Genomic DNA, 14,787 nt, shown 5'->3' on the forward strand with positions numbered 1-14,787 from the left:
AAATGATCTTCTCAGATAAAATAAAATAAAAAACATAGTATGAAATGGTCAAAGTAAAGGTGGTCCAATTCTCTATTTATAGGCCTTAGTAGAAAGATAATCTGCAGCCCAAGCCAAAAACACACACACACACTGTTTCCTAAAGCAACCATGTCACTGCCATTGATGATATTCTTCCTTGTAGCCTTCTTCCTTAGGGCTTCCTCTTCGGCAACCAGCTGTGACAAAGCCATATTCTTGCTGGCAGGGCAAAGTAATATGGCTGGCAGGGGCGGCATCTACAATCCCTCTAAGAAATGGGACGGCTACACTCCTCCTCTGTGCCGAGCCAGTCCACGGATCCTCCGTCTCAACAACCAGACGGTGTGGGAAGAGGCTCGTGAGCCTCTGCACGGCAACATCTCTGCTCTGCCTTGCCAGGATACCAACGTTTCTGCTGGAATCGGGCCAGGGATGGCCTTTGCAAACACCCTCCTCAAGAGGGACCCCACTATTGGAACCATCGGCTTGGTTCCATGTGCGGTTGGAGGTACTGGCATCTCCCAGTGGAGCCGCGGAAGCTGCCTATACGCTCGGTTGCTGACTCGGCCTTGAGGGAGGGAGGAGCGCTGCGGGGGATGCTGTGGTACCAAGGGGAGAACGACGCCAACGTGTCTACTGCCGGCACGTACGAGGATCAGTTGAGGACGTTCTTCAACGACGTCCGCAACGATCTCTCGTCTCCTTGGCTGCCAATCATCCAGGTATGTAACACTACAATAACATAGTAGAAATTAATTAATGGAGGGGGTTTGATTATGCTCTCCTGCATGTGTTATAGGTGGCTTTGGCGTCCCCTAATGTTACTACTGACCCTGGGACGAGAAAAATAAGGAGTATTCAGCTGCACCTGAAGCTTCCCAACTTGACGTGCGTGGATGCCAAAGGTTCGGCCTTAAACGGCGACGGACTGCACCTTACAACGGACGCTCAAGTGAAGCTCGGCTCAAAGATGGCGCATGCATTCGTTAAGCATTTTACCTAGCTTACTCAATGCCACTGCAGCTTCTCCTTTAATTCCGTTGCTTTTTTTTTTTTTTTTTTAATGTTTAAGATTCGATTACTAGTGCACTGCAGCTTCTCCTTTATGCAAGAATCGAGACCTGTGATTTACAACTTGTGTTTCTGCAAGAGTCAACCAAAATCATCTAGCTAGCTAATTATATACTCAATGCATGCATGCCACATTCTTAATTAAGTTCCATAGTTTTGTTGGAAAAATACAGTCTACCTTAATTTTCACAAACAAAACAGGGGAGGTACGTAAAGAAAAAGAGGAACAAAAAATAAATAAATTATGATGTTCATGAATCAAGATTCGTGATAAATTCAGTAATTCACCACACACGGACCAATTGGGTAAAGTACAGTGTGTGAGAGAGACAGAGTAAATTAATTAAAATATATTTTGACGCAACAAAACACAATTGAATATTAGATTTGACGTTGTACCAATTGAGTCAGTAGTATTAACATATTGTCACAATGGAAAATGCAGTGATGGGGTAATAATGGTAAAACACTATTTAAACCAAAAACAAGGTCAAAATTATTGGAATGTCATTATCAACTATATATGGTACCGTAACTTGTATTCATGGTGATTAAAATCCCAAAATTCGAATATTCATCAAAAGTTAATATTCATTTTTTTTTTTGAATTTTTTGTTCGGATTATATTAAGTTTTGTTCAAATTTCGAATTTTTAGACCGGTTTGGTATATTTTAAAATAGACTAAAATCGAAATTTCACTACAAGAAATATTGAATTATATTTATAGTATATACTTCATCCTATCACATTTTTTTATTTTCATTCGTCCCATAAGAGTGTATCACTTCCATTTTAGGACACGGCCTCATTTTTTCCTTTTAACCACAACCACTCATTTTTACATAACTGCACAATCAATTCAACCACAACCATTGATTTCCACTCTACACTTTATCCATCAACTTTTTTCCTAAAACCCGCATCATCCTTTATGTGATACACTCTTAGGGGACGGAGGGAGGAGTATTATATAATATACTATTACTTTTCAATTTTTTCTTTTTATCTTTTTGAACTTTCGATTCGAATTAGTAAAACAATTCCAATTTGAAATCTAAAAATACACCCCCGGTTTAGTTATTAAGTATTGGTGAACTCAAATTGACTCGTTTATTATTGAGTTGGCCTCAAATTTTATGTACTTAACACTTTGAAGCTCTCAAGCTTAATTAAAGGTTCAATAATGTAAATGAATTTTCTAATTTTAATATATATTGAAACATTTTAATTTTCTTTACACTTTCACCTTTCATTAAAATAAAATCTAAATTAAACAATCATTATTTCTAGGAAATAGAGATCACGTACGAAACCATACACATAATTAATGGTTAAAATCATGCTAAAATCACTCATACACTAAAGTTCTTTCATTAATTATTTCAACAAATAGACCACAATTTGCATATTGACAAAATACCCACCAATCGATTTCTGTAATACCCCGTTTCCTCGAGCTAAGTTTAGAATAATTTTGAACTTAGATTTAAAATGATTCACGCCGGATTGAGAAAAAGAATTTATTTAATTCCAACAAAAATGATTTACGAAAGTATTGGTAAATTTTTAAGTTATTTAAATTTTTGTGCATTGCATATTAATTTAAATATGAGCATGTGTATACGTGAAATATTTTACATATAATTAATATTTGTTTGAATGTAAATAAAATTTTTCATAAGATCAAATAAGACTTTTGTTGAGAGTAAATAAGATTTTTCTTAAGTCTAAATGAAACTATTTTTAATATTAAATAAGATCTTTTTTGAAAATGAGATATTCATATAATTATATAAGACTGTATAAATAAAATTTATAACAAAACTAACAAAGATATGGTGGTACAATGGATAAGACATATATTGATCTTCAAAATTAGAGGTTTTTGGTTTAATTCCCAGCAAAAGTGTTAACTGAATTTAAGTTTTTCATAAATAAAACCTGACCCGCCAAGTCCGACCCGCGTCTAATTTTTTTTATTTTATTTTGCTTTTATACATGAAAAGAAAAAACAATTATATTATCACATAGTAACCCTTTGTTACTTATAGGTCCATAAATGGCCTAGTTAGAGTATGAAATTTTATAATTGGCCATTGATTCGAATTCCTCCAACATTAAAGTTGTTGGGCTAGGTACCAAATAGGTTTATTTTATACCTAAATAACAATTACATGCGGGCTGATATAACTTAATATACATTGAATATAGCTTTAAATTTTTTGACAAGTTTTTTTTATTACCTCCAAAGCAATATGAAAACATAAAGAATGATATTAAAAAATTTGTTGAGTTGAGCTACTATAGGACGAGTAGCTGAATGTGAAAATATATAGCAGGTAAGATATAAAGACGTGAATATATCAATTGAACTGTATATTCCAAATTTAATTTCTTTTAAAAGGACATCTAGGATGACATACGATTTCTGTATAAAATAATTTACTTATGAATAACTAGATTAAAAATATTGTATTCGCAAAATTTACACGTGATATTACCTTTGACAAACTAAAATTCACAAGTACATTTATAAATTTGCACATGTTACATACAAGTATATATATGTGTATGTCCGAATCTCTAATTTAGTTTGTATCCTTTTAGAGATACGTCATTAATACCTTATTTATTACATACGAAACGTATTAGAAATTTATATCAAGTTAAGTTGCACCAATTCCTCTATAAAACCCAACAGAACATAAACACAAAACCATAAGAATAAAAATTAAATGGAATCTAAATTGTTGTTTCTAAGCTTGGTCTTGGTGTTAGCAAATGTGGTAGAAGTTAAAGGCGGTGGCATGACCCCAATAACTCATGTGATCAATGAATTGAGTAACACAAAGCTCTTCATTGATTTTTGTGCTCCACCCCACACAGTGATCAAGAAGGGTGAGGAATATAAATCTAAGGTACAGAACATAAGCGCCATATTAACATGTTTCATTCAAAAAACGGAAGATTTGCAGTCAGTTTATGCTGATATTTACGACCCGATCCGAGATAAAGGGCGAGAAGCCATATATTGGAAGGCTGACGAGATCGGAGTCTCTTTCAGCTATGACAACACTAATTATAAGCGGGATGGTAATTGGACCTTGGATTTCTAATTATTTCACAAGTGTAATGAGTTTCATCACTCATTGTCGAGTAGACTTTTTTGATCTAATCATCAAGATATAATAATCGTTAAGATTTTTTTAATTTTCAAGTTTTGTTTTGCCTTCTCAATTTTACAATTTAATTTATCCTTAATCATGGTGAAGCAAGTATTAACACATCTATTGAAACAACTTTTAAAATATTATCTAATTAAACCTGAGTGACGGAATTGATCGGAAAATGAAGAACGTCTGACGGACAATCGAAGAACATCGATAAAACAGTAGAGAAATGCTCTCAGAATTTATGATAGCGTAACCTTTACAAATGAGGTGAACTAACTATTTATAAGAGAGATACAAGAAGGGTAAAACAGTCAAATAAGCATCTTACATACGATGCATGTCCTTCACCGAGTTCCTTTCACTAATAACATTAACAATAACTAACTAGCAGCTTTTGTCAAACGCTTTGTCAGATATTTACCCGGCGCTGACTCTACATGCTTCATCTCTAGCTTAGTTCATTGACTATGTATTTATAGATGTTGGTTCCTCTTGCTGACTCCAATTTCTTTTTGTCTTGCTTTAATCGGCGCTTGCTTTAGTTTCATTTAATGACAGTGCTGGTGTTTTTCATTAATTCTTTGAACGGACTCTATTTTAATTATCACCATCATCATTTTCATCTGCGATCTCTGTAGACAATCACTGCTGTTATTTGTGACCATATACTATGTTGCTTCATCAATGGCTATGCTGACTTTGTAAACAATATATTTTATTTTCGATGTATAATAAATGCATTCCTTTTGATCATTATTCAATTAAAAAATAATTGCCATTGATGTAGTATTTTCTCCTCATCAAATCATATGATAAATATAAAAGTTAAAATTAGATCCATCATCATCAAAAACAAATTACATGTTATTGTAGTTATTATTATTATTATTATTATTATTATTATTATTATTATTATTATTATTATAGATTGAGTTAAACGAATTGATTATATGAATATATAAATATCACAAAAGAAAAATGGATATATGCATGTGCCTCATTCATCTAACACTAACTTCACGAAAATAAATTTTGAAACAAAACTTTTTTTTCATTCAATATTCATATTCCGAGAGAGAGAGTTTAAACAAAATAAAACCACTTGTTTGAGAATAAAATAAGAACCGTTCTCCACCCTTTTTCTTTAAAGATCTATGGTTAATATTTTTTTTATAATACCCATATATTTATATCTTTTAATAGCGATTAAGGTTGTAAATGTAACTTTTTAAATTGTAACTTATTCTCTCAACTTCTTCTTCACACATTTTCTCTTCCAACCTCATTAATTATTTGTAGGATGATGAAATAATATCGGGTTTTTGGTTAATTCGTGACATACTCGTAATATTTCACCATCTCTTCCTCTCATATTTGTGACTTACCATTATTAGTGGAAGAAGCTCTCCAACATTCAGGTTGGTATGAAGCTATGAGTAAAGACTCAGTCCACCTAGTTCTGATCAGAAAGTTATCAGCAACAAGTGGGTATTTAGAATGAAACTCAATGTAGATGACACACCGGACAAGCTCAAAGCAAGGTTAGTGCTTGGGGCTTTGAGCAATTAGCGGGTGTAGATTTTCTTGAAACCTTTAGCGTTGTTGTCAAGTCTTCTACTGTCAGACTTATGTTCTCTCTAGCGTAGTTGATTCAGCAAATTGATATAAATAATGCATTTTTGAATGGAGAATTAACCGACACTATTTACATGGCCCAACCAGCAGGCTTTGAAGATTCTCAACATCCCAATTATGTCTATAAACCAACCAAAGCTTTTTATGGTTTAAAACAGGCACCTAGGGCCTGGTATAACACTCTTCGAAGTGAGATTTGCTCTATGGGCTTCAAAAGGTCACCCTCTGATTTCTCTTTATTCCAAGAGAACTGACTCTTTTTCACTTTGATTCTAGTCTATGTAGATGACATTTTGGTCACCAGGGATGATGCTAATGAGGTAGCTAGCTCTTATTATTGATACACTTCACACCAAATTATGAGTTTAAAATATTGGCAATGTTCATTATTTCCTTGGTGTTGAGGTCCACAAATCTGCAAGCAATTACTCATTATGTCAACATAAATATATTCATGACTTGTTAGTCAAGAGTCAAGACTAATATGGTGAACTGCAAATCTTGCTCTACACCAATGACTGCAGCCACAAAGTTATTCAAAGCCTTTGGCAAACCTTTTGCAGATCCCACTTTGTATAGAAGCACAGTTGGTGTTTTGCAGTATCTTACACTCACAAGACTAGATATTTCTTTCATAGTAAATAAACTGAGTCAGTTCTTAACTACTCCAACCGATCATCATTGGGCTGCAAAAGACTCTTGAGGTATTTAAAGGGCACTGGTTCATTCAAGCTTTTCTTTCACCCTACTACTTTTTCTTAGTTGGTGAGTTTTGTTGATGCTGACTGGGCCAGCTGTGTTGATGATAGAAGAAGCACTGGTGGTCATTGCATTTTCTTTGGTAAAAATCTCACTACTTGGTCTACTAAAAAGCAAGAAGTTGTATCTAGAAATAGGGCTGAATCTGAGTACATAAGCTTAGCAAATGCCACCACAGACATAGTATGTCTTCAAGGTTTGTGCTCTGAATTAGGAATTCAATTTGCTCCTCCTCAAAAACTCTAGAGTGATAATCAGAATGCCATTGCTATAGTTGGTAGCCCTGTATTCCATGCTCGCACCAAACATATCGAAGTTGATGTTCATTATGTTCGGGATAAAGTCTTGGTTGACACTATTGATGTTGGATATGTACCATTTACTGACCAAATTGCATATGTGTTTACCAAGCCCTTGTCAGAATCAAGATTTTGCATGCTCTGAGATTATCTATATCTTGTTGAGGTGGAACCAGATTAGATTGTTAGGGGTGTATTAGCTTATTTAAATACTCCCTCCGTCCACGAATTAAAGCCCTACTTGCACTTAAATTTTTGTCCACCAATTAAAGCTCAATTGCTCTTTTTGTACCTTTTTACTCTTCTTCTTTTCCTATATTTACTACCATTTGTCACTAATGAACCCACCTTACAACAATTTTATCATTTTTATATTCTATATTTATTACACTTTATCACTAGTGGACCCACCACACAACACCTTTAACACTTTAGTCAACTACTTTATCACTTTAGTCAACTACCCTTATATTTCACCCACAACACATTTTTCAGCTTTCTTAATTGGTGGACGGAGGGAGTATGTTACAACAGCCTTTGTTAATAGTTAGTTGAGAAGTTAGTTATATTGTTATGAGTAGTTAGTTAGATACATATACAAATTGTATCTACAACTAAGAAGTTAAGCTAGCTTTATATAATGTAACTCATTTTTCATCAATTCAGTATAATGAAATCATATTCTCTCATTCTTTATAGCTTAATCTCACCTCAGATTGTATCTTAACAATGCAGATAGATGACCATTGGGTTTTGTGATTGATCTGGATGATTCCGCTAAAATACGCACGATGTCTCGGGTGGCAAATAAAAGATGGGCTGATGAGATTATGACAGAGGAAACTCCGTTGCACACTTCCAATTAATTTATGAATATTTTCGTCTAGAATGTCTGTGGTCTAACCGACGTATCGAAACATGTTCTTAGGGAACATTGTCAATTTATTTCTTCCTTGATTCTTGGTATTTTGAAGCCTAAGTCTGTGTTCGTTCAAGATTAGAGCTTATTTCTGGAAATCTCTTAATATGGTCCTGGTGCATCATAATATTTGTCTGGGGAAGTGTTCTAACATTTGGATTTTCGTGCCCCGTTGGGTTAATGATGGTTATCTCTCGCTTAATTTATTGATTGATCAGTGTTCTTAGCTCTTGGATGGTAACTTTCGTACTTGAGCCTTGTGTGTTGCTTGTGCCTATTGTTTCCAGCTTGCTTTTTGCGGTGTTTCGGCTGGTATGGCTTTTGGATTTTTGTTACAAGTCCTGGTGAGTTGGGACTTGGATTTGAGAACGTCGGGTCCCGTGTTTTGGGTCTATTCATTGTTTTGCTTGGACCTCTCATTATAGTTGTTTGTCTTTCATTATAATAGACAAGTACTCTTTTTCTTCTAATGTTATTCTGTTTTCCCCGAAAAGATTTTAAAGAGGCTCAGTCAGCACCATTTTGTATGCAAGGGTTATAGGTTTTTTTTTTCTTTTCGTTTCATTTACTATCAATAAAATCGTAATTTAATAGAGAGTTTGGAATTGAGTTCTTATTATTTGTTTTTCTGAATTGGATGTCGAATTTAGCATTTTCTCTTTATATATCTCTTTACCCCATTTTCAACCCTTAACATGTCTCAAGAGCTTATGAGTTCTCAAGCATTTGAAAATAATAAAGAGAGATAAATTGAAAAGTTATATGATGGAAATAATAAATCATGATAAGTTATTACTATTATAAAATATTTGTTGCTTATAAAATTATTAAAAAAATAGGTCGGAGGTTGAGGAACTTATTTTTGAGGAATCTTATAGATCTACAAATATAGATTGTAACTCCATACGACAGTCGTAGAGATATTTATTTGTTAAACGATTTAGAAGCATTGTTGAGCAGTCCTGTTGATGTTGCAGAGGCAGGGTTGATGGCTTTCCTTATCTTGACAACATTCCAAGCAGTGGCCGCACAATGCCCTGCAGTTGCAAACGCGTGCTCCGTCGTCTCTCCAGCGCTCTCTCCGTACCTATTAGTGACGGCCGTTGTGACGGCGCCGGAGGTGGCTCGCATTGCTTGCTTTTCAGCTGCTTCAGCTGCGTCCATTATTTTGTCTGTGGATTCACAAACTCATTTTAAACATTTACAAGAAATATTGTGTACTCGTATGCAGTCACACAAGTTTTGAAAGGAACTTACTAAGTGCATCAAGGGAAGCCAAGAGCACCTCTCCAGGCACCATAGACAAGAAGGCCTTTCCAGGTCGAGATTTAACAATTGGCGCCATCACTGAACCAGAAGCACCCTCAACTACACTAAGCGTGCTTTTGCTCAATTTCTCTGTCATCTTCGACAATTTCCTCGCGCTGCCGCAAACTATTTATGAGTCCACTAATAAAATACTGCTTATTTTGAGATTAAAAAAAATACTCCATCTGTCCATGAAATGTTGTTCTAATTTATCATTTGGGTCCGTCCACAAAAAGTTGTCATAATATATTTTTAGTAAATTTGTGGGTCTCTTTCTCTACTCACTAACTTAATTAACTTTTTCAATTTTTCTTCATTTGTGGCCCTTTTCTCCACTAACTAAATAAACGACATAAATTTTCTTAAAACTCCTCCCTTAGGATAACATTTCGTGAACAAATGGAATAGTAATTAATAAAAAATGACTATTTTATCTCTTTTTTTTTAATCTGTATTAGTAATTTTTTTTATCTTCGTAAATGTCTATTTTCATGTATATTTTAACTCAAATAACTTTTTGATATATAAAATTTTGTATTTTCCATTTTCATGGACTATTGTGAGAGAAGATACATACCGTTTCAAGCTTTTGTTGAGGGAGCCCTTGCTTTGATTTGGTCCATTGCTATTGCTTTTTTGAATTTGGTTTGGTGCTACTGTGTTCTTCTCCTCGACTGCGCGAATAAGGATTGTTTCCCCTCCTTTCTGCACCTGTTAAGAATCCATTGTCTTTTATAAAGAAGATGCAACTAAAGCTTATTTTGCCATCAAGTTTTCATCTTATTTCTACGTGGATCTAGGGCGGTAAACAAACTCTAGTGAGCTATTCAGTGCTAGGTTCGATAAAAACTCGTGCAAATTTATTTGTGAAGTTCGTTTAATGAAACAAATTAAGCTTGAATATGGTAATATTGGGATCGATAGCTTGTGAATAAGCTCGTTAAATTATTTAGTTTAAAAATATAATTAAAATTATTAATAGGTACAATTTATATTTAAATCTCTGATGAACTCTATTTGTTGTTGGAAAATAATTATTATATTATATTATTATGAATAAAATTATTTATTTTCAAAAGAAATAATTAATATTTTAAATACAAATCTAAATTTAAAGCGTTCATTTGAGCTCGATTAAGCTCGTGAGACTTTTAATGTATTTGATAAAACAAAGTTCAATACTCTGACTAGATAATGAAATTTGAGTGTCACGATATTCAATTTGACTCGATTCGATTATACTCCTATCTTGTACCTTCATCATGAATTTTGGATTGTGATACACATTCATCCACTATAGTTGTGCACGGCTCCAATTCTGATTAAAATTAACCGGCTTGTGGCGGCTTCCGAGTTCATTCCCTTGAACCCTTTGAAACGATATCTTAAACGACACAATTTTATTTTAAAACATGTGCTTCCCTCCCTTATGACAATATTTGGTGGACGGAGGGAATAATTCTTATTAACACACAAAATAAAAGGATGGTACCTTATTGGTGTAAGCATTGCTGCATTTGAAGATACCCCTAACAATATGTCCGGTGCCTCCGGCGATAGCCTTCGCCAACAAACTGTTATAACTATCCACCGCCGGCGCAAACTCCTTCCAATCGATATCGCCACTTCTCTTTCCCGACGAACTCGGGCCCGCCGTGAACGAGCAATTCTCCGTCAGAAACGCATCCAAATGCCCCAAAGCACCGCCGCTTGTCTCCGCGAAGGCCACGCCGTAGCTGAGAGGGCGGCCGTCGTTCATCGGCAGCGAGAAGAGGTAGTGCAGAGCGTCAAGCTTCACCACCGGCTCGTCCATGGTCAGCGGCCACTGGAGCTCCGCCCCGACTTTAACGGCGGTGGCCAGCGCCACGTTGCTGTCGGATACTCGTTGGAGCTCGAAGTCGCCGGCGCCGAGCTCGACGGCTTGGCCCTCGTCCATGAGATGAACCCTGCATTCTGGGATTCTCAGAAGAAGATCGTGTCTTACGTTAGTATTAGATGTTTGTTGGATATGAGTGGGCGATGATGAGTTTCTGTGGTTTCTTGATTTCTTTGGCCTGCAACAGTTCATCTTTGATTTCTTTAGGGTTAACGACTGTTAATTTCTTGAAGCAAATAAGAATATATGATAATGTGCAAAGATCGAAATAGAGATGATGAGCTGTGATTGATGCTATAATTAGTGACTTTATTCGCTGCTTCTTGAATAAGTTGATGCCGATTATTCCTTGTTACTTTCGGTGACAGAAGAAATTTTGAGGAGCGCCTTCAAAAAGGTTGAAAAGATGTTGGAAATGGATGATTGGTGCTGGACAGCATCTGATTTTATAGGCTCAAAAAAATTGCTCCACCGAATTTGATTTCAAAATTTGTGTACATCTTATTTTAATTTACGAGTACTTATTTGGTTAAATGTGATTTTTTTATAAATATTCATACGGTTTAGCAAAATAAATAAATAAATATTTTAATTCATTATGGTCCCTTATTTAAAAGTATTAAAAAATATGTATATATGTACTCCATATATCCTAAATAATTGAAAACAGAAAGAAAAAAATAAACAACAAAATCCATATGGCTCAAATGGAAAGACACAAAATCAACACACGATATAAAATCAACACAAAAAAATAAACAACAAAAACCATATGTACTCCATATAGAATTTTTATATAGGTCTAACAATTGATATATTCGTGTAGAATTTTTTTAAAAAAAATTATAAATGAATATATTTTTTTTAATATGTAGTAGAAGATGAAATCGGATAGAATTTTAATGTATATCTAATGAATCAATTCAAAATATATTTAATTGGATAAAGATATTTATTTATAACCCTTATCAAATAGCTACTATATATATCAAATAGATTTAGTATAATATCTAATGAATTAATATTTTGTTATAAGTATATAAGAATATTTAATAGAGTGTTATAAACTAGAGAGAAGCGAGAGAATAGAGAAGAGAATACGAATGTAGTGTATTCAATATGGAGGCTAAAGACCTCTATTTATACAAGTAGGAAGCTAGGGTCTTAGGGAGATTTCTTGATCAACACACATAAGATATATCTTATAGATATATTTACAACACTTCCCCTTGATTGACCAATCCCTAAAACAAAAAATGTTGCCTCATTAAAACCTTGCTAGGAAAATCCAATGGGACAAAACCTAGTCGAAGGAAAAAGAGTACAACTGCTTCCCCTGAACTTGAGATCATAGAAGATCTTTGAGTCGATGCATGCCGATCTCATGTACCAACTTTCTGAATGTCGATGTTGGTAATGCCTTGGTGAATAAGTCCGCCAGATTATCACTTGAGCGAATTTGTTGAACGTCGATATCGCCATTCTTTTGAAGGTCGTGTGTGTAGAAGAGCTTGGGAGAAATATGCTTCGTCCTATCGCCTTTGATGTACCCTTCCTTGAGTTGCGCGATGCAAGCAGCATTGTCTTCATATAAAACAGTTGGTTTGGTCTTTGATGAAGCTAACCCGCACGACTCTTGGATATGACTCGTCACGACTCTTGGATATGACTCGTCACATTTCTCAACCATACACATTCTCGACTTGTTTCGTGGATTGCAATGATTTCAGAATGATTTGAGGATGTTACAGTCAAGGTTTGCTTCACAGACTTCCATGATATTGCAGTTCTACCACATGTGAAAACATATCCTGTTTGTGACTTAGTTTCATGTGGATCGGATAAAAATCCTGCATCCGAATACCCCACTAGAGTATTATCATAATTTTCTTGATAATATAATCCAAGGTCAATGGTACCCTTTAGATAACGTAGAATGTGCTTAACACCATTCCAATGTCTCAAAGTGGGTGCAGAACTAAATCTTGCTAGAAGATTAACAGAAAAAGCTATATCCGGTCTAGTATTATTAGCTAGATAAGTTAACGCTCCAATTGCACTTAGATATGGTACTTCAGGACCAAGTATCGTTTCACCCTCTTCAATTGGTCGAAATGTATCTTTCTTAGTATCAAGAGATCTAACAACCATTGGTGATGCTAATGGATGTGCATTATCCATGTAAAAGCGTTTTAACACTTTTTCTGTATATGTGGATTGATGGATAAACGTTCCTCCACAGATACGTTCCATTTGCAAACCAAGACAAAACTTTGTCTTTCCCAAATCTTTCATCTCAAATTCTTTCTTCAAATATTCAGCAGTTTTATTGAGCTCTTCAGGAGTCCCAATTAAATTTAAATCATCAACATAAACTGCTATGATTGCAAATCCACTTTCGATTTTCTTAATGAAAACACAAGGGCAGATATCATTATTCTTGTATCCTTCTTTCAAAAGATACTCGCTCAGTCTATTGTACCACATACGACCAGACTGTTTCAACCCATACAACGATTTTTGCAGTTTAATTGAATACATGCTTTTGGGTTTTGACTGCAATCCTTCAGACATTTTAAATCCTTCGGGAATTTTCATATATATGTCATTATCTAATGATCCATATAGATAAGCAGTTACTACATCCATAAGGCGCATATCAAGCCTTTGTGACACAGCCAGACTAATCAAAAATCTAAAAGTAATAGCGTCCATTACTGGAGAGTATGTTTCCTCATAATCAATTCCTGGTTTTTGTGAGAAACCTTGTGCTACGAATCTTGCTCTATATCTCGTAACTTTATTTTTCTCGCTTCTCTTTCTAACAAAGATCCACCTGTATTCAACATGGATTTTAGATTCCGGAGTTAAGGCTATATTTCCAATACTTTCCGGTTATCACAGGAATTTAATTCTCTTTCTATAGTTTCTTTTCACTTTGGCCAATCAAGTTTTTGTTTGCATTTTGCAACAGATTTTAGTTGAGAATCCTCATTTAAAACATGAAGAGCTATATGAAAGGTAAATATATCATCAACAATGATATTTTCTCTCTCTAGTATCTGATGTAAATAATTTATTGAGATCTCATGATTTTCAGATACTTGTAATTTTTTTGAAATTACATAGCTTTCTTTGGTTGATTAGTCATTTTCGTCATTGTTTGGTTTCCATCTCGCCCCTTTCTTTTTTCTAGGCATAGAATCTTTGGAACCAACTGGTCGACCATGTTTTTGACGAATTTTAGACTCATTTGCTGCCAAAGCTATATGTCCTTCAGGGACATCAATTTTAGTTGGAGTATTTGCAGCATGTATGTGAGATTGTGTCACTTTTCTTGTATCTACAAAAGCATCAGGAATTTGATTTGCAATCTTTTGCAAATGAAGATCTTTTCAATTTCTTGTTCACACTGATTTGTTCTATAATCAAAATGTGATAAGTTTTTCTCATTCCAAGAGATTTCCTTGTGCTTTTCTGGATGTATATTTGTTCCTCCTAATGTTGGAAATGTAATTTCGTCAAAATAACAATCTGCAAATCGTGCAGTAAATAAATCACCTGTTAAAGGTTCTATATACCTTATAACCGAGGGTGAATCAAATCCAACATATATCCCCAGTCTTTGTTGGGGACCCATTTTTGTTCGTTGTGGGGGGGTGCAATTGGGACTTGAACCGCGCAACCAAAAGTTCGTAAGTGATAAACATCATGTTCTCGGCCAA

The 14,787-nt window shown here is 34.7% G+C and overlaps 1 protein-coding gene and 1 pseudogene across 1 annotated transcript; one reads left to right on the forward strand and one right to left on the reverse strand.

The window, feature by feature from the left end:
* Positions 1-1,155, forward strand: LOC130988563 (probable carbohydrate esterase At4g34215; annotated as a pseudogene).
* Positions 1,156-8,641: 7,486 nt separating this feature from the next.
* Positions 8,642-11,479, reverse strand: LOC130988564 (senescence/dehydration-associated protein At4g35985, chloroplastic-like). The gene is made up of 4 exons (XM_057912449.1): positions 10,679-11,479; positions 9,764-9,897; positions 9,136-9,302; positions 8,642-9,050 (listed from the first exon to the last, which is right to left on the reverse strand). Exons 1-4 carry the CDS (start codon positions 11,252-11,254, stop codon positions 8,803-8,805), a joined length of 1,125 nt encoding a protein of 374 aa, XP_057768432.1. The 5' UTR covers positions 11,255-11,479; the 3' UTR covers positions 8,642-8,802.
* Positions 11,480-14,787: the final 3,308 nt, after the last annotated feature.

This window comes from Salvia miltiorrhiza, chromosome 6 (genome assembly GCF_028751815.1).
Source record: "Salvia miltiorrhiza cultivar Shanhuang (shh) chromosome 6, IMPLAD_Smil_shh, whole genome shotgun sequence".
NCBI classification, from domain to species: Eukaryota; Viridiplantae; Streptophyta; class Magnoliopsida; order Lamiales; family Lamiaceae; genus Salvia; species Salvia miltiorrhiza.

Bases quoted from the DNA above. Each gene is read 5' to 3' on its own strand.
- LOC130988564 (XM_057912449.1), bottom strand. From the start codon at position 11,254: ATGAACTGTTGCAGGCCAAAGAAATCAAGAAACCACAGAAACTCATCA. The intron at 9,303-9,763 runs GTATGTATCTTC...AGTTTGCGGCAG, and splicing joins CTCAACAAAAGCTTGAAACG to CGCGAGGAAATTGTCGAAGA. The intron at 9,051-9,135 runs GTAAGTTCCTTT...GTGAATCCACAG, and splicing joins GGCTTCCCTTGATGCACTTA to ACAAAATAATGGACGCAGCT.